Consider the following 24496-nt stretch of genomic DNA (forward strand, 5'->3'; position numbering starts at 1 on the left):
GGCCAGCTCTTGACCCAAGGCAGGTGCTCAACCAGCGTGGATAGAACAGTCCACTAGGCTCAGGGCATGGACTGGTCTGCAGGGCAGGCCCCTTGGAGGACACCAGGGCATGCCTCAGGACCTGCACACACCCCGGCTCCCGGGAGTGCACAGAAACCCCTCTGCGGACTCCAGGGCACAAGGATGGGCGGCACACACTACTCACCAGGTCCTGCAGGGTGAAGGCCATCAGCTTCTTCTGCAGAACTTCCACCAGCGTCATCTCGATGGCAGAGGAGTCGTAGGGCGCCTGACAGTTGGAGCAGAGCCACTGAGGCAGGACCGCCCCATCCTAGGCAGAGCAAGAGTGCGAGAGGTCACCAGCCCAGCCTCCAGACTACAGTGCCATGGGCAGGATCTCAGGAGAGGAAGGGGCTGTGAGAAGCGCCCGGTGAGGGGCGAGTCTCCTGAGTGCAGCTGCACGCACTCCGGCCTCCCACCTGCACTTGAGCCCTTCCTAGAACAACATTCCTAGGACAACATTCCGAATGTGGTGTGAGGAGGCCTGGGAAGGGGCCTGTTGCCAATCCGTGTGAGTCAGAGGGGCAGCAGGTGTGACCCACAGAGCTGGGGCTGCAGAAGCCCTCAAGACACCGCAGTGCCCTCGGATGTTCTGCTCCACAGTGAAGGGCCCGCTGGAGCTCAGCCACACCTCTGAGAAGGAAGAGTCTTTACAGAGGTCCAGGTCACGGCAGAAGTTACAGCTGCGGCAGATGACCTCAGGAAGCACGTAGGAGCGGCAGGGGTCTCGGAACTGGGCCTCCTCGGAGAACTCGCCAACATCCACCAGGCGAAGCAGGTCTCGGTTCAGCTTATTCACCTGGTTTGTGATGTTGGTGTCCAGGGACAGCACCTGCAGAGACCACAGCCCACATCAGGAAGGAGCTCCTGGGGCCTCCCTGCACTGTCTAGACCAGAACCCTCTGGACCTTAGGCTACAGTTTCCTGGTGTCCTTTCCCCCCTTCCTTAGTCCCTTTAGAAGCCTCAGCTGACTTCTCTACATTGGCAGTTTTCCATCGGTGAGGACAGGCTACCCCGGGGAATTTACTAGACATTTAAGGAAGAAATGCTGCTGATTCTACACAATATCTTTCAAAACACTGAAGAGGGAGAGCACTCAACCCATTCTATGAGGCCAGCATCACCCTGATACTAGAACCAAAGACCGTACAAAGAAACTACAGACCAATAATGGCCTGAGCACAGACACAAAAATGCTCAACAAAATATCAGCAAATTGAATCCAAGATCGAAAAAAATACATAATCCAGAAATAGACCCACACAGATAAGGTCACTAAGTTATGGAAAAAGGTACAAAGATGATTCAATAGAAAAAGAATAGTCTTTTGAACAAATGGTTCTTGAATACAAGCGTATCTTGGAGATACGGCAAGTTCAGTTTCAAACCACCTCAACGGACAAACATCACAATAAAGCAAATCACAAATCTTTTGATTTCTCAGTGCATATAAAAGTTTCGTGATTTTTGGCTCACGCTTGTTTTCTCAGTACATATAAAAGTTACGTGATTTTTGGCTCACGCTTGTTTTCTCAGTACGTATAAAAGTTACGTGATTTGTGGTGGCTCACGCCTGCAATCCCAGCACTTTGGGAGGCCAAGGCAGGTGGATGGCCTGAGGTCACGAGTTCAAGACCAGCCTGGCCAACACAGTGAAACCCTATTTCTACTAAAAATACAAAAATTAGCTGGGCATGGTGGCGGGTGCACCTGTGATCCCAGCTACCTGGGAGGCTGAGGCAGGGAATCGCTTGAACCCAGGAGGTGGAGGTTGCAGTGAGCCAAGATTGCACTACTGCACTCCAGCCTGAGTGACAGAGTGAGACTCCATCTCAAAAAAAAAAAAAAAAGTATGTGATTTTTTTTTTAATTTTGGGACAGGATTTCGCTCTGTCACCCAGAATGGACTGCAGTGGCGCAATCATGGCTCACTGCAGCATTGACTTCTTGGGGCTCAACTGATCCTTCTACCTCAGCCTTCCCAGTAGCTGGGACGACAGGCATGCGCCACCATGCCCAGGTAATTTTTGTAATCGTTGTAAAGACGGGTTGTGCCATGTTGCCCAGGCTGGTCTTGAACTGCTGGGCTCAAACAGTCCACCCACCTTGACCTCCCAAAGTGCTGGGATTACAGGTGTGAGTCACCTGTAAGTTTTGCCCAGACAAAACTTAGGTTTACCCTATACTGTAGTCTATTAAGTGCATAACAGCATTATGTCTAAAAAAACAATGTATGTACCTTAATTTTAAAATGTCTTATTGTGCAGAAATGCTAACGATCATCTGAGCCTTCAGCGAGTCACAATCGTTTTGCTGGTGGAGGGTCTCGCCTCAATGTAAATGGCTGCTGACTGATCAGGGTGGTATTGCTGAGTGGGGGTGGCTGTGGCAATTTCTTAAAACAAGACAACAATGAAGTTTGCTGTATCGACTGACTCTTCCTTCCATGAAAGATTCTCTGTAGCATGTGATGCTGTTTGATAGCATTTCACCCACAGTAGAACTTCTTTCAAAATTGGAGTCGGTCCTCTCAAATTTTGCTGCTGCTTTGACAACTAAGTTTATGGAATATTCTCAATCCTTTGTTGTCATTTCCACAATGTTCACTTTCATCTCAAGAAACTACTTTTTGGCTGGGCGCAGTGGCTCACGCCTGTAATCCCAGCACTTTGGGAGGCCGAGGTGGGCGGATCACAAGGTCAGGAGATCGAGACCATCCTGGCTAACATGGTGAAACCCTGTCTCTACTAAAAATACAGAAATTAGCCAGGTGTGGTGGTGTATGCCTGTAGTCCCAGCTACTTGGGAGGCTGAGGCAGGAGAATGGCGTGAACCTGGGAGGCGGAGCTTGCAGTGAGTCGAGATCGTGCCACTGCACTCCAGCCTGGGCGAGTGCGAGACTCCATCTCAAAAACAAAAAAAACAAAAAACAACAACAACAACAAAAACTACTTTTTTTGGGCTGGGCGTGGTGGCTCGTGCCTGTAATCCCAGCACTTTGGGAGGCCAAGGCAGGTGGATCACCTGAGGTCAGGAGTTTGAAACCAGCCAGCCTGACCAACATGGTGAAACGCTGTCTCTATTAAAAATACAAAAATTAGCTGAGCGTGGTGGCAGGCACCTGTAATCCCAGCTACTTGGGAGGCTGATGTAGGAAAATCACTTGAACCCAGGAGGCGGAGGTTGCAGTGAGCCAAGACCGCACCACTGTATTCCAGCCTGGGCGACAGAGCAAGGAGGCTCCATCTCAAAACAAAACAAAACAAAAAACTACTTTTTTGCTCATCCATGAAAAGCCACTCTTTATCTGTTAAGTTTTGTCCTGAGATTGCAGCAACTTGGTCACATCTTCGGGCTCCACTTCTAATTCTAGTTCCCTTGCTGTTTCCACCACATCTGCAGTCATGCCTCCCACAATAGTCTTGAATCCCTCAAAGTCATCCATGAGGGTCAGAATCAACTTCTTCCACACTCCTGTTAATGTTGATGTTTTGACCCCTTCTCCCATGAATCACAAATGTTCTTAATGGCATCCAGAATGGTGAATCCTTTCCAGAAGGTTTTCAATTTACTGTGCCCAGTTCCATCAGGGGAATCACTATCTATGGCAGCTATAGCCTCATGAAATGTATTTTTTAATAATAAAGGTTGAAAGTCGAAATTGCTCCTTGATCCATGGGCTGCAGAAGGGATGTTGTGTCCGCAAGCATGAAAGCAACATTCATCTCCTTGTATGTCTCCATCAGAGCTCTTGGGTGAGCAGGTCCACTGTCAATGAGCAGTACTATTTTGGAAGGAATCTTTTTCTGAGCTGCAGGTAGTGGCCTTAAAAGACTGAATGAGCACTGGCTTTGACTTAAAGTCACCAGCTGCATCTGCCACTAACAAGAGTCAGCCTGTCCTCTGAAGCCAGGCTCTGAGGCCTCCTCTCTAGCTATGAAAAGTCCTAGATGGCATCTTTTTCCAATAGAAGGCTGCTTTGTCTACACGGAAAATATGTTGTTAGTGTAGCCACCTTCGCCAGTGATCCCAGACAGATCTTCTGGAGAACTTGCTGCAGCCTCTCCCCCCGCACCTGTTGCCTCATTTGCCCTTTTATGTTACCGGGACGGCTTCTCTCCCTAAACCCCATGAACCAACCTCTGCCAGCTTCAAGCTTTCCTTCTACAGCCTCCTCAGCTCTCAGCCTTCATGGAACCGAACAGAGTGAGAGCCTTGCTCTGGGTGAGGCTCTGGCTTGAGGGGATGTTATATCTGGTTTGATCTATCCGAACTCAACTTTCTCCGTATCAGCAACAGGCTGTTTCACTTCTTTATCTTTCATGTGTTCACTGGAGGAGCACTTGTAATTTCCTTCAAGAACCTTTCCTTTGCAGTTGACTTGGCTAACTGGTGTGAGAGGCCTAGCTTTCAGCCTATCTCGACTTTCGACATGCCTTCCTCACTAAGTTGAGCCATTTCTAGCTTTTTATGTAAAGTGAGAGACGTGTGACTCTTCCTTTCACTTGAACACGCAGAGGCCATTGCAGGGCTATTAACTTATCTAATTTCTATAGTGTTGTGTCACTGGGACTGGGGAGGCCCAGGGAGAAAGGGAGAGATGGCAGAATGGCCCTGGAGTGGAGCAATCAGGACACGCACAACATTGATTAAGTTCACTGTCTTCTATGCGCATGGTTCATGGCACCCCAAAACAATTGCCATAGAAGCATCAAAGGTTATCACTATAATAATAGTGGAAAAGTCTGAAATATCCTGAGAGTTACCAAAATGTGACACAGACACAGTGAGCACATGCTGTTGGAAAGATGAGATTTGCTCAATACAAGATTCCCACAAACCTTCCATTTGTAAAAATACATGTAACCACTTCGAAGCACAATAAGACAGGATATGCCTGCAATCAGATATCCCATGCAGAAATATGGACTTGGATCTACAGCATGCATACTGTATAAAAATTAACTCAAATGGATAAAACCTAAAATTTCACCAAAGAGGACAGACACCAGGACAGCAAGGAAGCCCATTAAAAAATGCCCCACAGCCAGGCGTGGTGGCTCACGCCTGTAATCCCAGCACTTTGGGAGGCCGAAGCAGGTGGATCACTTGAGGTCAGGAGTTCGAGACCAGCCTGACCAACATGGTGAAACTCTGTCTCTACTAAAAATACAAAAAATTGGCGGGGTGTGGTGGCAGGCACCTGTAATCCCAGCTAACCTGGAGGCGGAGGTTGCAGTGAGCTGAGATCGCGCCACTGCACCTCTGCCTGGGCAATGAGAGTGAATCTCCATCTCAAAAAAAAAAAAAAAAAACCCACATCATTAGTCGCCAGGGAAATGCAAATCAGAAACACAATGTGATACCACTACACATCTACTGGAATAGCTGCAATTTAAAAACCCAATAATACCAAGTCCTGGTGAGGATGTGGAACTGCAACTCTTGCCACACACTGCTGATGAGACCCTGACACGGTGCAGCCACTTCAGAAAAGAGTTTGGCAGTTTCTTATCAAGTTAAACAAACACTTAAAAAATGACCTCAGAGAACTGAAATTTATGTTCACACAAAAACCGACACCTACAGAATGTTTATAGCAGCTTTGTTATTAATCACCCCAAAGTGAAAGCAACCCAAATGTCCTTCCACCAGTGAATGAAAAGCAAGCTGTGGTTTGCCCACACAACAGACACTACTCGCAACAGAAAGGAAGGGAGTTCTGATACACATGAGCGTGTGGGTGAACCACACTGCAAGTGTGTTTTGCTAAGAAGCCAGATCCAAAAGGCTGCACAATGTCTCTACTTATGTGACGCTCTGGAAGAGAAAAAAAATGCAGGGACGGAGGACACACCAGTGGCTAAAGGGTGTCAGGTGAGGAGGGCAGTGCAGGGAATGTTTTCGGGCGGTGACTATCCTGTATCCTGCTGATGGTGACACAGTTCCATCCACCTAGGAAAAATCACACAACTGCACGCCACAGAGTACATTTTACTGTATATACATTACACCTTAATAAAAATGAATTTAAAACATGTAAAAGTCAATAAAGGAATTAAAATGGTGAGCTAAAAACACTTCTTCACCACAACCAGACCTTGAGGCCGTCACCTGATCTCCAGCGTAACCTTAGCCGTGCGTGAGATGCAGTTTGCTGGGAAGGCTGAGTGAGGAAATGGACAGTGAAGCGCTCTGCTCTGTAAGGGCTGACACCCGCGGTCGTTATCTGGTAATATTATCCCTCCTTGGACTCAGCCTGCCTTTCCCAGAAAGGCCATAGCATCCGAGCAAGCTCTCATCTCATCAGCTCTGGGTCCCGGTCCAGCCTACTGGTCTCCGGTGACCCATCCTCCCAGCCGGTGGCAGTGGGTGTTCGGCTGTGCCTTCACCAACACACCAAGCTCACCCCCCAGGGCCTTTGCGTCCTCCCTCCTCCTGCACCAGGTCCCAGCGCCCCTCACAGGCTCCGTCCCCACAGCACCTGCGCCTCTGAACGGCCCTCTCCCTTCTCGGGTCGGCTGGCAGCAGACAGGCCCCACAAGGCAGGGCCTTTCCTGTCTTGCTCACACCTGAGCACAGATGCCGGAACTGTGGCTGCATGTGACAGGGACATGATAAATGTTGGTGGAATGAACAAGTAACTTACACCTGCTCCTCACCTTGCACACGCTGGTACCCTGACCCTACACATGTAGGTAACACCCCCTTGCACAGGTGAAAGCCTCATCCTGCATTCATTAACATCCTTACCATGAACAGGTATGTCGGTGTCCTTATCTTGCACACATACGCTAGCACATTCATGGTGCACGCGTTACAGCCTCACCTTGCACACATTAACATTCTCGCCTTACACATGTACGTTAGTGTCCTCTCCCCACATGCACACTGGCACTCTCACCTTGCACACGTATTTGATGAACTCCAGAGCAGGGTTATTGAGCAGCAAGTGGGAACCGGGGAGGACAGGAAACATCTCCGAGAGCTCAGTGGAGTTCCGAGAGCCTGTGACTTTCTTCTGAATCTTCTGAGTGATGTTGAAGAAGCTCTGAGTGAGTTCATTTGCGACATAATCCTGAGAGAAGGTGATCATTCCTGGAAGTATAAGGATGCTGAGGGAGGGGTCTGGGACCTGTCTGGCACTGGGGACCTCCCACCTGGGGGACTGGCACCAGGGACCACCCATGGCACACAGAGGAGTTAGGTCACTGGCACATGGCAGTGGCCTCAAAAGACAAAAGACTGCTCACCGGGAAGGGCTCCGGCCGCCCCTTCGGCCTCCTGGGAGAGCTGGCTGGCCCCCCTCCTCCTCACGGGGGTGCTCCCTGGAGCACTGCGCCTCAACCCATCCTTCATGCAGTGGTACACGGCCACAATGTACGCTGTGGAGAGACACACACACCACAGGCCCTGAGTCGGGCTGCTGCAAATACCCTAGAATCTGAGGGGACCCATGGCTGGTCAGATCGCCTCACAGACGAGACTAAAATGTCATTGTTAATAATTTTATTTGCGGCCTTTAGATGAGCTAAAAGTAAACTAGACAAGTGAGAAGTGGAAATGAGAAGGAACACTCGCTGACACCTGAGTTCATTGTCAGAGAGAAAACTGTATAAATGGGGCCATGCACACTAAGTGTCTCACTGGGTAGCACATGAAAAACAGCTCCCAACACAAGCAAAGCCAGGGCCCCTGGCATCAGCAAGCTTCTCCAAAAACTCCTCCGGGCCTGTCACCTGGTACTTACCTTTTTTTTTTTTTTTTTGAGACACAGTTTCACTCTTGTTGCCCAGACTGGAGTGCAATGGCGCAATCTCGGCTCACTGCAACCTCCGCCTCCTGGGTTCAAGTGATTCTCCTGCCTCAGCTTCCCGAGTAGCTGGGATTAAAGGTGTGCACCACCACACCTGGCTACTTTTTGTATTTTTAGTAGAGATGAGGTTTCACCATGTTGGCCAGGCTGGTCTCAAACTCTTGACCTCACGTGATCCACCTGCCTCAGCCTCCTAAAGTGCTGGGATTACAGGCGTGGGCCACTGCACCCAGCCAACCCGGAACTTTTCAAAAGAGACTTAGAAAGTTGCAAGAGAGAACTGAGAAAGTTAAAGACTCAAGGACAAGTGACAAAAATACAAAATGATCATCAACGAAGGCCTCTGTGACTGCATCCGCCTGTGTGTGCACATCACAACCTGCTGTTTTCACCTAGGGGGTTCTTTAACTTAGGGCTCTGAACTACAAACAGTGCTTCCTCGATACACTTTGTCTGCACACTAACCTGCATAGCTTGATTTGCAAACTCTAAGCCTGCAGACCCAAACCAAGGCATAGGAACTCCCCCAGCAGAAAGTTAGGCCTCACAGACCAGCCAGGGGGCAGCTGACCTGACCCAGGGGGTTATCTTCAGCTACTGAACGTGCACACACACAAATCTTCCCTGGGAATGTATGTGACTGAGTTACCAAATCAGATGGCGGGAGCAGAGCTAGGAAACTCCTCAATGACACGGCCAGGGGCAGCCGCTCCCCATGGAGTTTCCTGAGAGAGCAAGGGCTGGAGGGAAGACAGTCACCCCTCTCCGGGTCCTCCAGTGGAACATGCCTGGAGCCTGGAGAGGAGGCCCCTCGGCTCACAAAGTCCCAACTGCTGGGCACGCTCCGCCCGATCTGATTTTCCCACTGTCTGCCTTCTTGTGATACCATGGCACAGGAGCCGCATCTACTAACCATGAGTCCCTTTAGTGGGGGCTGCACAGCCCTGGGCTCTGGGCTTACCTGAAACGATCATGAGGAAGTAGTTCTGGCAGGAGGCTGCCTGTGGCAAAAACTGCAAAATGTTCCAGTTGTTTTCCAGTAAATCCTCCATGTTGGATTCCTCCGCCTCTTCCTCCTCCTCCCCATCTCTTTCCTCCTCATCGTCCTCATTTTCCTGCTCATCGTCTGCTCCCCCTGCTTTCTGGGAGTCTTGCTGTAACACACGAGACAACGCGGCTGTGTGTGCACCATCGCGGCCTGGTAGAGGGGTAGGGTGCCACAGCGAAGGCTCCTCCAACCTGGGTCCATCTGCCCCGTGTGACCAGAGCCTTCCGTGCAGTCAAGGCATCCCCTGGAGCCTGCGTGAGTCCCCCGGGTGGCTCCCAGTACAGAGTGCTTTGTGGGAAGCGCCTGCACACACACAAGTCCCAGTGGCCTGGGACTGCGAGCTTCACTCTGCTCTTCCAGAGCTCACTTTAATTACTGAACTCCCACTCCCCAAGGACAAAAGAACCAGCCACAGCTTCCCGGTGACTGTTCCCTCCTCTGAGTCCATGAATCTCCTGGGACGGCACGACCCTATCACAGACCCAGCCTCCCGTGCAGCCTGTGTTCGTGCCATGGTGCCGTCCACATCTGTGTAGACACTGACACCCACTGCCACCTGCCCTGACCACACGCTGATCCCCTCCTCAGAGCGGTCTACACTGCCTGAGTTTCTACCCTCCCACTTTCTTCTGAATCCCTTCAATCAGGGTTTGTCCCCCAACTCCAACCAGAATCGCTCCCATCCAGGTGTCCTGGGCAGTCTTGGCTTCATCCTGCCAGCTCCCAGAAGTGTCTGCCTCCTTACAGAGGGCTTTCCCTCTGACATCTGAGCCCCTGGCCCTGGTACCCACAGCTTCCTCTCAGTCCTCTATGAGGGCCCCTGTGGAGGACACAGGCCTCCTCTCAATCCACCCAGCCACTCTCTGGCCACTCCTGCACCAGCTGATCACCCACGTCTCAACCTTGCAAATACCATGAGTCCCAGCCAGACGTGACCCCTTCCTCAGACTGCTCCTGACAGCCACCTCCACTCACCCACAGCCTGGCCCGCACCTGGGCATTTGCACACATCCGATCCGGTGGCCCCTTGGCTCCACTTCAAAGCCTACCCAGGCCCTTCTCACCAACCTCGCTGCCCGGCATCTCCCTGACACAGGCACTAACTGGCTTTACCTGCCTGTGCCCTCCGATGGTGGGTTATCCACGTGGGGCCAAGAAAGCTCCAACATCACCCACACAGAACCTCCCATTGCCATGAAAGCCGAAGCCCTGCCCTGCCATGCCCAAGTTGCCTGGCCCTGCCAGCTCTCTGCCTGCATCTGCAACCACTGCTCCACTGATTTGTGCTTTGCCTCCCTGGTGTCCACCCGCTGGAGGCACCTTATGCTCACACAACTATGGTGCACTTCATCAGCTCTCGGATTCCCTGTCACCACCTCACGGGCCTCCACCTCCCTGTTGCCCATGGCAAGCCTTGCCCCCACCAGGGCTGACGCCACACTCCACACTGACGTGCTTGTCTGCGCATGGTCCCTCCCCATGTTCATGAGGGCAGAATGTGGGTGCAGTGTCCGCTGCTGCACAGCCAGGCCTGTCAGGGCCCTGAGCACTCAGCACTTGTTGCAGGAATGAACGCGACCCCCAAAGCTGGCTCGGGTGCCACACTGCAGCTCTCTTACCAGTCCACAGTGAATACGAGATGAAACTTTTCCTTTGATTCCGCCATAGTTAGATGGATCCATCCAGAGAAGAAATTCCCAGCATCGAGAGAAAGAAATTGTCAAAGAATGGAAGATCTCCTTTGAATGGATGCTGCAGAGGAAGCATTGAAGATGCTGCTTAAATGAAATCGACCTTGTTCTCAACTTTCCTTTTTTCCCCTTGTTTCTATCTGTCACTTACTTAACATTGAATTTGAAAGTTCATTCAGATCACATCATCCCTCAGGCTTCCTAGGGAAATGTGGTAAATGTAAAACTAAGGAGGCCCACCAGGCCCCTGGGAGCTGGAGCCACAAAGAGAGCTGGGTGCCTCCTCGTGCTGGGGATGGCCCACAGGGCGTTCTGCCTCTGCTCTGAGGCCTCAGGTGACCTGCAGCTGCAGGTAACCAACCACTGTGCTTCCCACTGCAAAGCTCTTTTAAGCTATCATCATCGTTGTCACTCCTCAGTTAAGCCTCCCTAGGGCTGACCCAATCCTCTGCAGGTTAGATCCATTTAAGGGAAAAAAAAAAAAAAAAAAAAAAAAAAGAACAGGCCAGGCACGGTGGCTCACGCCTGTAATCCTAGCACTTTGGGAGGCTGAGGCAGGAGATCGCCTGAGCTGAGGAATTCAAGACCACCCCAGGCAACGTGGCAAAACCCTGTCTCTACAAAAAATACAAAAATTGGCTGGGCATGCTGGCATGCACCTCTAGTCCCATCTACTCAGTGGGCTGAGGTGGGCAGATAGCTTGAGCCCAGAGGTTGAGGCTGCAGTAAGCCATGACTGCACCACTGCACTCCAGCCTGGGTGACAGAGCAAGACCCCATCTCTTAAAAAACAAACAAAACCCCAAAAAATGGAAGAATAAACAAAGAAAGAAAGGAAGGAAGGAGGAACATCCTAAATCAGTTTCAAAATGCAGCTGAGTAGCCCACACCGCAGCTCCTGCAGGAGAACTTTATGTTCACCCTAACTCTGCTCTTCACGCTAAGGGAGAATAGCAGCCTGTTTCCCTACATGAGCAACCCCGGCCTCCTCAGGTACAGGGCACCCCTGGAGCTGCCCATGGCCAACGTGGGGAGAGGCACATCCTTCCCATTATCTCAGCCATGCTCTGAAATACAATTCTAGCCCAAGCCAGCTTTCCCGGGCACACAGCGTGACCACTGACCATCAAGGCTCATCTTGGATAGACATAAGGGGCCACAGTGGGTCTGCACTGTGTTTCAGATTAATCCAGTGCATATGGTTTGATTAGGAATGAAAGTCTTACAAGCTCTACCTTCCTACTTCTCAGTGATAAGACCTATTATCAATTTAGTGTCAGCCTTTTCTGCAGCGCCCCCAGATGCTACCCCTGTAACCATGCAAAGACCAGACCCATGCAGACTCTCTGTGCCTCCACAAGCAACTCCCCTCTGCGCTCAGAAAGGGCTGCATTCATCCCCAGGGTGAGCGCACCTGGGAGGCAGCTTCCTACTATCAATCGAACAAAATTCTGTTGCTTTGTCTTCTATTTAGATTTAAATAGTGCTGAGTGTGTGAGAAGCACAGCAAGGCCCAGGAGGGAACCTCAGGAACATGGCCTGGAAGGCAGGAAGTCAAAACCACAACACCAGGCTCTGACAGCTGAGAGCTGTGCACACCTGAGCACCCAGGAACCACACCACTCCACTCGCCAACACTGACGTCTATCAAAAGGTTTACACGTCAACACTTACAAGGTGCATATATTCAGGGCAACTTGAATCTGTGCCTCCCATGGGGAAAAAAAAAACAAACAAAAATCACTGTGGAACCTTCTTAGCAAAGGCAGGCCACTTCCTGAACTTGCTCAACTCAAGCTGCACACCTGCGTGGCCTCCGATCTGCTACCGCGCACGGGTGGTGGTAACCCCCTTTTCACGCTGCTCGGATTCACCATGGTGACTTCTGCGCTTCTAAGGACCTCCCAGCCCACCCAGGAGGACAGCTGGCACCTCAGGGGGTCATTTTAGCATCCCTCTCAAAGCCACAGTGCTGCGTCACCAGGACCAGCGAGCCGCACCTGCGGGTGACGTACTCCACGTAAGCGATGGCATCTTCCACACGGCGCTTCTTTGTACAGAGGATGATGCGGTTGAAGTTGGCGTAGATGACTGACGACCCCAGGCGCTTGAACTCAGCGATGAGCCTGTGGAGCAAGTTGAGAGTCCGTGGTGGAGACGCCACAGCCGTGGAGAGCCAGAGGGCACTCAGAAAATCCACAAGGGAAAAGAGCTGAGGGTCCTGAAGCAGAAAAGCCTCCGAGATACACTAGAACCCAGAAGCTAATGAAGAGCAAAGATTTCTGCACGGCAAAAATCCACCACAAACAAAGGCAAAAAATAACCAAAAACAGGAAAAAATTAGCAAATTCTTATCACAGAAAAACGGCAACTTTTTGTATGAAGACAACTCATTCGATGTTTAATAAGAGAAAAATCACCAAAACTACATAAAAATAGACAAAGGACTAGAAGAGAAAATTCGACTTCATTCATTACAAGACTCCTCAGTTAAGACTGCACCGAGAAGCACTTTTATCCCAGCAGTTGGGTAATAATCCCCGGCCATGTTGATGAGGCGCGGCCAGAGAAGTGTCCACAAGGGGCCTCTGTGGGGCCGCTCTGGTGAAGTCCATCAAATCAGGATTCATCCCGAGTTATAACACCTGTGAGGCCTGCAAGAGGGCTACGCCCCAGAAGTTACCCCACAGATCTATCTGCATGAGCTCATGCACAAAGCCTCTCACTGATTTGCTATTTGTAACGACGGCACAAGGCTGGAGAGAGGCTAAATGTCCTTTCATATGGCATGTCCTCACACAGATCTCACACAGGCATATTTTCACTAAAACAACAAGGCACACAGCAATACAATGTGTAGCATGACTTTGTGCAGGAAAGGGGCAGGAGAGGAGGTGCCACCTAGTGTTCTCTGCAGGATGTGCAGGCGACGCTGCAGCAGCAGCTGCGTGTTTCTCTGGGATCCTTTGGATTGTTATGCTCCACAAACTCAGAAATAGACTACTTATCCCAGAGGCACTGGCTGGCCACGTCTCTGGTTCTGGGGAGTAAGGGACCAGCCCAGATGAGGATGCGGTGGACAGCCCAGGGAGGAGGAGCACTCACTGCAGGAAGAGCTTCTTCATCATGTTGTGGAGTGTGCGGTGCAGGGCGGGGTCATGAAGCAGAGAGGATGGCGACCGAAGCCAGCGGTAGAAGTGCATCACCTGGTTGTCTGCATAGATGTTGTGGTACTGGGTGATCTCTTTCACCCAGCCCACGACCATGCTCTTCAGGATCCTGAAAGAGAAGGTGCAGGACACCCTCGTACCCTCAGCCTCCCACGCTGCTGCCACGCAGGATGCTCCAACTGAAACAGGCACAGGTTTTCCCTACATGGCTGGGTCCAAATCCGTCACTGTCGCCTCCCCTTCTCACTGTCCCTACCTTAAGTCACTGTCCAAATTTCATCCCTTCACCCTCACGCCTCATCTGTTTCTTTCCATTTCATTCCTTAAACTGGTTCAGGCTTCACCACAGCCCTCAACACAACCCAAACTCTGTGTGTTCTGAAGCAGGACGGGAGGGCAGCACAGTACAAGGCAGCAAGTGTGTGATGGGCCGGGGACCCTGACAGGAAGGACACAGCAAAGCCATTGCCTAGACATCAGAACACCACACTAGGCCGGATGCAGTGGCTCACGCCTGTAATCCCAGCACTTCGGGAGGCCGAGGCAGGTGGATCACCTAAGGTCAAGAATTTGAGACCAACCTGGCCAACATGGTGAAACCCCGTCTCTATTAAAAATACAAAAATTAGCTGGGCTGGTGCACACCTGTAATCCCAGCTACTCGGGAGGCTGAGGCAGGAGAATCGCTTGAACCCGGGAGGTGGAGGTTGCAGTGACACGAGATGGTGCCACTGCACTCCAGCCTGGGTGACAGAGTGAGACTGTCTCAAAAAACAAAAACAAAACATCACCATACCCACATGGCCCCAGCTGGTCAGAGACAAGAACTTAGAGGCCTCTCTCCCGCCTAGCAGGCTGGGCCCTGCCTTCCCGCCATTTCCTTTAAATGGACCATTCAGGTGTTTGCCCGTGAACTAACACATGCCTACACCCCATTCCCTTACACGGCTAGCTGCCCTGGGCACTCTCCCTATCTGACTCTTCAGTCCTGCCCTGCAGGATCCAGGGATGGAGGACGGCCTCCCTACTCACGGCACCCTCCCTGACCAGGAGCTGTGAGGAACACATCTTTGCACTTGTTCCCTATTGTGGTGGTGACTGATTTTGTGCCTTCCCTCTGAAGAGGCAGGGGCTGCCCTGGGCTGGGTCTTCCCTACAACACTAGGGGGAACACAAGGCTAGGCCCCTACACCGAAGCAATGGTCAGGCAGGTGGGACCTAGACACAGGTCACACAAAAGCCACAAGGGCGTGTGCCAGTGTAAACAAGTTTCCCGTGGTGGGGGGCCCTGGTCACAGGCCAGACAGCTAGGCATTGGCCAGTGCACTGTACACGCCCTGTCCGGCCCCCTTCACTTCCTGTGGGGCAGAGATGCCAGCTGCTCTGGTACTGGAACCCCAATTCAGCTAAAGGATTCCAAAACTGCACGTCACCCTACTGAAGAAGCGGGAACTTCAATGGGGTCAAGAACAGAATGTTACAAGAGAACCTACAGAGGTCCAAGTCCCATTCCTAAAACTCCCTTTCATCACAAACTCTTCAATAATTCGGCAAACCCCATGTTCTCCAGAGCGGCAGTTTGGGGATCTGCCGTTGGACTCCTTCTACCTTTCAGGCCTGGGCTACTGTGTCTCTGCCTAGACCCTGCTCCCGGCTCCCAACTGCCTCCCTGCCTCATTGCCCATCTCTGGCATGCTCCCTCTCCCCTTTTGTATGGAGTCATTAAAACTATGGCTGAGTACAGGCTCTGGAATTACAAAGACTTGTTTTTGAGCACCAACCCTTCCATTCATGTGTGGTATGACCACAAAGGCAGCCCCTCTGACCTCAGTTTCCTTATCTGAAAAACAGACAATAACTGCTCCCCGTCCCTGGGCTGATGTGGGGACAGAGGCAGAATGCGAAGTGCTCGGCCCACCTCCTGGTACACAGCAAGCGTTCCCCAGCATAAACCACCGCTGGTGGGTACTGCGAGTAGCCGTCCTCAACCACGCTCTCCGCAGCAGACCGATGGCTCCTGACCCTCAACCATGCCCTCTGCAGCAGACCGACGGCTCCTGACACCTAAGTGCTGATGCCTCACACGTCATACTCAGTAGAGCCGGCTGGAGATCCCTATGATGTACCCTTGGTCACATTGAAAAGTGGCCCTGGTTAGAAAGGCTCTTTGTGTGAAGTATCTCTGGCCACAGGGAGGTCAGAGGCAGCACATGGAACAGTTGCCAGGGACCAGGCTGGACTCACACGGTGGTAAAGACAACAGACTGAAGATGGGAAACTCGCCACACAGTGGTCTCTGGCTCTGCCATTAAGACTAAGGGAAGCCCAATGGACCTTGTCTTAGACCTTAGCTTTCCAAATTAAGGGCAAAGGATAAGACCCTTCTATTAGTAACACTCCTTCCCACAGAGGGTGGCACCTGAAGGTGTTAGAGCACAGGGCTGTCTCATCATAGCTGGCCGGGGCACTGGCAGCCTGACCACCCGTGATCATGTCCTCCAGGGAGGCCTGCTGGATCACGTCGAAGCTGATCCCCATGCTGTCGGCCCCCTCCATGTCGTTGACATGGTGAGACTGGAGAATGGTGTTGACGGCCAGGTTCTGAAGGTCCAGCTCCACACACACTGCACAGGAAGACGCCATGCTCAGCCAGCATCCTGCCAGCTCCAGCACCACCAGCCCCCCGGGCCTGACTCCAGCCACCACCACCTCCAGAACCAGCATCAGACCTGCCCACACCCATCCTCACACCTGCCAGGCTATTCAGATTCCCGAGGGCACAGGAGGCCCCACCTGGACCTTGACCCCAGGACCGTCTCCTACAGCCTCAGCTCTGACCTGCACGGTCGAGCTCTGAGCCCATCCTCGGGCACTCTCGCCTTGAGAAGGTGTCACAGAATGGCTGAAACACCAGCCAGGTCTCATGGGCCTCGTCCTTCCACCCACTTACCTGTGGAGTAACAGCCTGAACTGTTGATCTCAACAGTGGCTTGGTCATCGAACTCCATGACAAGACAGTTGTCATCAGCCTCCTTTCCACCCAGGTCAGGGCGGGCCGTAGGGGACAGCCAGAGCAGGTGGTTGTGGCGTTGGAGGTGGCGGGCAAAGAAGAGGTCGGAGCCGAATGTGGAGATGTCCTCTGGTAGGTTCCCAATGGGAATGTGAAAGTACCTGCACCGGGACACAGGTCAGCACTGGGGCACAGGTTGGCGCCGGGGCACAGGTCAGCACAGGGTATATCGCCGGGTCACAGAGACCACCGAGGCTGGCTCTGCCTGGGGACCACTGGCCCACAATGACAGTGCTGCGCTCACCTGCTCATCTCGAAGGCCTGCGACAGGCAGGTGTCCAGGTTGAGGTAGTGTCGGATCATGCGCCGGGCTCCATGGCGCTGCCAGTCCAGGACCCCATAGTTGATCTTGTCGGCCACACAGATAGGCACCAGTGGGAATTCCTCCAAGACGGGAATCTCACTGGCCAGCCTCTTCAGCTCCCAGCTGGACTGAACAGCGATGAGTGTGGGCCCCCGGCGCTCCTCCTGGGTCAAGGCAAAATGGAAGAAAAGACCCGGGTGGACCCAGCCTCAAAGGAGAGGGGGCTCACACAGCAAGACCCCAACCACTCTCACCTTGTAGGCAAGCAGGAATCGCTGGATGGCTCTGCAGATGGTCTTCAGGTCAGTTTCTGCCCGAACTTCGAAGGTGTGTTTGGGGGGTGGCAGGAGCTCAGGGCCCACCTTCTCCAGGAGGAGGCCATGCTCCGCTGAGTACAGGGTGCCAAGGCTGGGCATCTGGTTGCTGCGCACCTAGACAAATGCAGGCCACGTCAGCCTCACCCTGCGCAGGAGGAAGTGGGGGCAGCCCTGGGGCAGACTCCGCCATTGCCACGGCACTGCTAATTCAATCACGACAAGCACTCATGGGCAAAGGCCCTTGAGGACAAGACCTGGAGGGCCTGGGCGCTCTGGGAGATGTCCTCCTTCCCCAAACCCTGCCCCAGCCAACGTGCTGCCATGGAGGGCCCAGGACTCACAGTGTCCAGCACAAAGACTGACGCTCTGCGCTGTGAGGGGATGAAGATCCCGAAGAGTGCTTTGTGGCCCTGTGCGTGGTGGTACAGGTAGATATGGCGGATACTCCCTGGAGAAGGAAACAAGACCGTCACCCCAGATGTGTGGGAGGCAGGCACATGGTGGGCGGCTGGTGCAGGCCATACCTGGTTCCAGGTAGCTGAACTGGGCCAGAGAGCGCATCTCCAGGTGCTCAAGAGCAAAGGTCTCTGCTTCCCAGCCTGAAAGGTGCCTCACCAGCTGTTTATTGACCACACACACACAGCCCAGGTGCACCAGGGCCCGGAACAGTAATGGAACCTGGAAGAATCGGGCAGACAGGCCGGCAAGGGCTGGATGTGGGGGGCTCTGGCTGCCCACGTGACTTATGCCTGGGATGTGGCTGTGCCCCTGCAGCTGCCTGGCCCACTGCCCACAGGCCACTTTTGGCAGACACACTGCTGACATTCACCTCACCTGTGGGAACGAGTCCACAATCGCCGCTGTTCCCTAGCCCAACCCTGGGCGGGTTTCCTTCCTCTATACCACCCTGCTGAAGCCTCCCCCAGTCCAGTCGAGGGTGGCTGGGGAGTCACCTGAGTCTCATATACGCCCTCGATGTCCGGTGCTGACAGCTCAGCGTTGATCTCGTTGATGTGCTCCTGGTACATGTCCTCTGGCACTGAATACTCATAGAGATTGTAGACCACGTTGGAGCGAGGAAGGACCCGATTTACCTGGCGAGAATACGATGATGATCTCGTCACTGGGCGTAGGTGGTAATGTCTGTGGTGCACACACAAGCACACACTGTTCGGCGTCCTAGGACTTCCGGTGCCCCTAACGATGGGGTACACCCACCACGCCACAGTCCACGTCTCTCAATGATTACAACTAAAAACTCTGGACGTAATTTTTATGTTATTTATTTATTTTTTACAGACTGGGTCTTACTCTGTTGCCCAGGCTGGAGTGCAGCAGTGTGATCACAACTCACTGCAGCCTCCAACTCCTGGGCTCAAGCAGTCCTCCAGCCTCAGCCTCCTGAGTAGCTGGGACAAGGAACACACCACCACGGACGGCTTGTTTTTTTTTTTTGTTGAAAGGTCTCACTATGAGGCCCAGGCTGGTCTCAAACTCCTAGGCTCAAGTGATCCTCCCACTTCAGCCTCCCAAATTGCTGGAAATGCAGGTGTGAGCCACCATGCCTGGCCTCTGGACACAATTTTGAAAAGCAAGCTGCAGCCTCTGAGAATAGACAAGAGCTCTCAGAATACAGCAGTCAACACTGGTCTGGGGAGGTTCCCAGTTCATCTTCCTCCATTCTCTCATGGGTTTAACCTGAGGGTGTAGATGGCAAAAACTGAGAGAAATCACATTTTCCTAGTCAGAGAAACGGAAAGAGAGCCCCTGGGGGAGCCAGAGTGTGTGTGTGGGGTCCTGGGGGGGTCTGGGAGAGCTGGAGAGGGGCACCCTAGCTCCCTGTGTGGGGTTCTGGGGGGGTCTGGGAGAGCTGGAGAGGGGTACCCTAGCTCCCTGTGTGGGGTCCTGGGGGGGTCTGGGAGAGCTGGAGAGGTGGCACCCTAGCTTCACGAATGGGGTCCTGGGGGGGTCTGGGAGAGCTGGAGAGGGGCACCCTAGCTTCCTGTGTGGGGTCCTGGGGGGGGTCTGGGAGAGCTGGAGAGGGGGCACCCTAGTTTCATGAGTGGGGGGCTGGGGGAATCCTGGAGAGGAGAGCTGGAGAGGGGTACCCTAGCTCCCTGTGTGGAGGGCTGGGGGAATCCTGGAGAAGAGAGCTGGAGAGGGGCACCCTAGCTTCGTGTGTGGGGGGCTGGGGGAATTCTGGAGAGGAGAGCTGGAGAGGAGCACCCTAGCTTCATGCATGAACCAGCAGCACAAGTCCCAGGCTCACTACAAGCTGCACTTGCACAGGTGACCCAAAACAACGCAGCAGAGGCTCTGGAGGCTGAGGTGACATTGGAAGCTTTGCACAAAGAGGCAAGGAAGAGCTTGGGCACTGGAATTAACCGGGTTGGTTGTTGCTAAAACAAACAAACAAAAAAATCTGACACTCTAAAGGATTTTTAAAAATACCCAAAGTCTCAAATATGTAAAATGTCCAGGTTGCAATAAAGCATTTCTTGGCATAACAACAACCAGGAAAATCTGAATAATTCTCAAGCGAGAAGAGAACCAGTAGGGGTCAGATTTTTCCAGTAACATGAAATTAGACCGACACACACACACAAAAAAAATCAAAGAAATGAAAAATTATGTTCTGGTAAATATGAACTGGAACAATTAGTGTAATTGCATTTTTAAAAATGTATATATTTCCTGGCTGTTCACTGAAGGAATCTAGATGAAATGATACCCCTTGAGCTCTAAGCTTGGTTTCTCAACATAGCCTCTCAACGAGGCTCAGGCTCTTTAGAGGAACAGCTAATTCCATGTCTGGAAGTTCAAGGTGAGCCTGGCCTCTCTTAGTGGCCAGAAAGCAAGGAAGTTTTCAAAGACCAACAGGGCATGTCAAAAGGACTCAGGTGCCAGCTTGAAGGGATCTGGCCAGCCCAATTTGGGATAATTTGAGTCTCAAAAAGACATTGACCACCAAAGAGTCTACTGTCTGGCTCCATTAATATGAAGTTCTAGAAAGTCACATGCACACAGTTCTAGAAATACAGAAATCAGGCCAGCAGAAGGTTGCATGGGGGGGACAAGAGCACCCTCCAGGGTGATGGAAATGTTCTGCACCTGGGTGGGGGTGGGGGTGACACAGGCATAGTCATGTGTCCAAAAACCCAATCAACTGCACATTTAGAAATCTGCACTTAACTATATGTAAATTACAGTAAGTCCTCACTTAACATCAATGGATTCTTGGAAACTGTGATGGTGAAGTGAAGTGATGTATAGCAGGTCCTCAAATAACATCATTTTGTTCAACGTTCTTTCTTCCTTTAAAAAAAAAAAAAAAAAATTCTGGGGCCAGGCGCCGTGGTTCAACCTGTAATCCCAGCACTTTGGGAGGCCGAGGTGGGCAGATCACCTGAGATCAGGAGTTCGAGACCAGCCTAACCAACACGGAGAAACCCCATCTCTACTAAAAAATACAAAACTAGCCGGGCATGGTGGTGCGTGCCTGTAATCCCAGCTACTCGGGAGGCTGAAGCAGGAGAATTTCTTGAACCCAGGAGGTGGAGGTTGCGGTGAGCCGAGATGCGCCACTGCACGCCAGCCTGGGCAACAAGAGAGAAACTCCATCTCAAAACAAACAAACAAATAAAAATAAATAAATTCAAAAAAAACTCTGTAGAGAAGGGGTTTTGCCATGTTGCCCAGGCTGGTCTCAAATGCCTGAGCTCAAGCAATCCACCAGCCTCAGCCTCCCAAATTGCTGGGATTACAGACATGCACCACTGTGCCTGGCCAACACAGTTTCATTGTAGTTTCCGAGAAGAAAAAAAATCTGTTTCATTATACATCATTTTACTTAGTCATTTCACTTAAAATTGCAGTTTCTAAGGACCTATCAATAACATAAAGTGAGGGCCTACCGTGTACCTTAACATACCTAACACTTGTGTGTTGGGCAGGATTTGGCTACGGTTGATATTCAAACATTAAACACCGAGGCAGGAGGATTGCTTGAGCCCAAGAGTACAAGGCTGCAGTGAGGCAAGATCATGCCACTGCACTCCAGCCTGGGTGATGGAGTGAGAGACCTTCTCAAAAACAGAAACAACAAAGTTAAACAAAAATCCACTAATCCATAGTAATACTTTAAAAAGAGAGGAAAAGTGAAAGGAATAAACCCATTTGCCATGCCCTACCTTGAAAATTAAAAATAATTTAAAGGGAAAAAGTATTTATCTTGCTTAAAAAAAAAAAAAAACCCTCAGCATATTATACCTCTCGTATCTTGCTTTTTAAGGAATAAACTAGAGTTCATTTCTACCTGATCTGCACAAAGCTCTTCATTATAAAGGAAACAGTTAATACACACAGAGGAACAGAATCAGAAGACATCATCCTGGAGCCTCATGGACCCCATGAGACATGGATGCTGACACCATCCAGTCAAACGTTGAGGACAGAATATTCACACAGCGCCAGAACCTCCCTCCAGAGATGAGCTGATAGTCATAAAGGGAAACATCCCAAAAGTTAGGGCACTTCTACACAGCACCACAGCACCACGCATCTAAAGGAAGGTGTAGAAATCCCACAGTCCCACCTGTTCTCTGTGGTCTCGATGCCTCTGTGTCCGCTTTCCTTTTTTTTTATCCGCCCACCTCGGTCTCCCAAAGTGCTGGGATTACGGGTGTGAACCACCACACCTGGCTCTGCGTCTACTTTCTATATGCACATTCTACTGAATCACCTGGCTGGAATCAAGTTTCACCTTCTCCAGAAAACCTCCTTATGTAGGTACAAATATGCACACCTCATCTCCCCAACTACGTGTCACTTCTTACGTGATTCACAGCATCCAGTCAAGAAATGTGCTGAGCTGACACATTAACAATGGGGAGTTCGGGCAGAAATGTTATCTAAGAGCCTCAGCGCACTCATGGCCACATGAAAACCCTCGCAGTTTCTGTAGGTGGAAGAAGCCCAGCACAAAGACCCACCTACTGTAGGGTTCCATTTACATCAAATGCCCAAACAGGCAAACCCAGAGACAGGAAGTGGATCAGTGGCTACTAAGGGCTGGGGGAGGATGGTGACAGGTAAGGGATGCCAGGTTTCTTTCTGGAGTGATGAAAATATCCGAATGGGGGGGCGAGGGGAGGGGGAATATCAGGATAAACAGCTAATGCATGTGGGGCCTAATGCCCAGGTGACGGGGTGATGGGTGCAGCAAACCACCATGGCATGTGCTTACTTATGTAACAAACCTGCACTTTCTGCACATGGATCCCAGAAATCAAAGTAAAATTAAAAAAAAAAAAAAGAAAATGTCAACATTGACTGGCAATAGTCATGCCCCTAAAAGCCATTAATTCTGCACTTGAAATGGGTGCGTTGGATGGTGTGTAACTTTACATCCCAATAAAGCTGTTAACAACCAAAGAGCCTACGGAGACAGAGTTCACAATCTCTAACCAACGCCACTTGGTTTGTCCCCACAACATGGACCTCGCGGGCAGACAAGCTCATCGTGACAAGGACACCAGCAGCTCCATTCCCGGCACTCGCTCTGCCCCAGGCTCTGGGCTCAGTGCTCACACACGTTGTTTTGAGGAATTCCTACAACATCCCCCTAAGGTACTGAGGAGATGGAGGCTCGAGGCCATGCTAGATCACAGGAACGCCACCTCAGGCTGCCCAGATGACTGCAGAGGCAGCACCAGCTGCCTCCCTACCTTGCGATACGAAGTGCCCTCCTCTGCTTTAGCGACTCGCTGGTTCACGTAAAACACACGGGGGATGCTCAGCCTGATGCAGTGCAAGTCACTGCCAACGAGCGCCCACAGCCTGAACAGGCCGGCCTGGCTGGTCTCGCTGATCTGAAAGGCCACACGGACATACAGCACGTCACAGGACACACTGGAACCCACAGATGGGGCCACATCCCAGGTAGCTTCCAGCTCCCAGCACAGGGCCTTCGGCCTCCCTACGATAGGCAGGAAACTCCAGGCCCACTCTAACCCTCCCATCCCAGACCTCAGGGCCCAGCTGGACACCCCGTCCCTGGGCCATCAGCAGAGCCACTGCCCTCCCCTTGGATCAAGGTCTACACCTGCACAATCTGCCACGGAAGGTCCAGGATGCTGCGGGCAGTTCTTCGCAAGAAGCTCCCCAGCCCCGTGGCAGGACCATCCCGGATGGCCCCGGGCCTCAGCACACCCTCTGCCGACTCCAGACGCTGCCTCTTCCTGCGGGCGAGGCGCTGCCGGGCCTGCAGCTGCCACTTCTTCTTGTGGAACCGGAGCCAGACAAGCCACTCCTCCTGGGATGGATGGTGAGCACAGCCAATGTGCAAGTGGTGAGATGGGAATGCCCGCCACGACTTTCTCACAAGCAGCCTCCCTAGGGCTCAGGACACATCTCGGGCTCCCCGGGCTGTGCAGACCCCTCAGAGACAGACAGTGCCACAGCCGTGTGCCTTACCTGGGTGGTTCCCAGGGCAGGAGGCTGCCCCAAGATTTCCTGCCAGGGCACAGTCGGCGTGAGGTCCTGGGACTCCTCCTGGCTCTCCCAAAGAACTCGCTTCCTCTTCACAGTGACAGGGGCTGCTGGGTGAGGCAGCTTCACGAGGCCGAAGTCCTCCATGTCGGGAGCACTTGGCCTCGGACTGTCTTCTGAGGCCTCAGCCGTCGTGACCTGGGAAGACCCAGTGAAGCCTTAAATCTCAGGATCTCGGGCTGGACAGGGTGGCCCATGCCTGGAATGCCAGCACTTTGGTAGGCCAAGACAGGAGAATTGCTTGGGGCCAGGAGTTTGAGACCAGCCTGGGTAACAGCAAGACCCTGTCTCTACAAAATATATTACAAATTAGCCAGGCGTGGTAGTGCACCTGTAGTCCCAGCTACTTGGTAGGCTGAGGCAGGAGGATCACTTGAACCCAGGAGTTGGAGGCTGCGGTGAGCTATGATCACACCACTGAACTCCAGCCTGGGCAAGAGTGAGACCTTGCCTCATAAAAACAAGCAAAC

At 52.0% G+C, this 24496-nt stretch overlaps 1 protein-coding gene across 5 annotated transcripts in view; it reads right to left on the reverse strand.

Moving 5' to 3' along the window:
- POLE (DNA polymerase epsilon, catalytic subunit) overlaps positions 1-24496 on the reverse strand; it is a 78801-nt gene that overhangs the window by 2580 nt on the left and 51725 nt on the right. For 4 of the 5 annotated variants that reach the window (XM_054528474.1, XM_024256531.3, XM_063712368.1 and 1 more), the window contains 18 exons: positions 23952-24164; positions 23581-23790; positions 23204-23347; positions 18431-18571; positions 18002-18155; positions 17819-17925; positions 17415-17591; positions 17101-17324; positions 16737-16957; positions 16206-16410; positions 13722-13895; positions 12617-12742; positions 10545-10677; positions 8839-9031; positions 7315-7446; positions 6966-7159; positions 692-892; positions 206-331 (listed from right to left, as the gene is read on the reverse strand). In XM_054528474.1, coding sequence (XP_054384449.1) covers positions 206-331; positions 692-892; positions 6966-7159; positions 7315-7446; positions 8839-9031; positions 10545-10677; positions 12617-12742; positions 13722-13895; positions 16206-16410; positions 16737-16957; positions 17101-17324; positions 17415-17591; positions 17819-17925; positions 18002-18155; positions 18431-18571; positions 23204-23347; positions 23581-23790; positions 23952-24164 — 3075 coding nt within the window. Of the gene's footprint in view, positions 1-205; positions 332-691; positions 893-6545; positions 6659-6965; positions 7160-7314; positions 7447-8838; positions 9032-10544; positions 10678-12616; positions 12743-13721; positions 13896-16205; positions 16411-16736; positions 16958-17100; positions 17325-17414; positions 17592-17818; positions 17926-18001; positions 18156-18430; positions 18572-23203; positions 23348-23580; positions 23791-23951; positions 24165-24496 lie in introns of those variants that run through there. The other variant, XR_008512430.2, reaches the window with a different exon arrangement.

This window comes from Pongo abelii, chromosome 10 (genome assembly GCF_028885655.2).
Source record: "Pongo abelii isolate AG06213 chromosome 10, NHGRI_mPonAbe1-v2.0_pri, whole genome shotgun sequence".
Classification (NCBI taxonomy): domain Eukaryota; kingdom Metazoa; phylum Chordata; class Mammalia; order Primates; family Hominidae; genus Pongo; species Pongo abelii.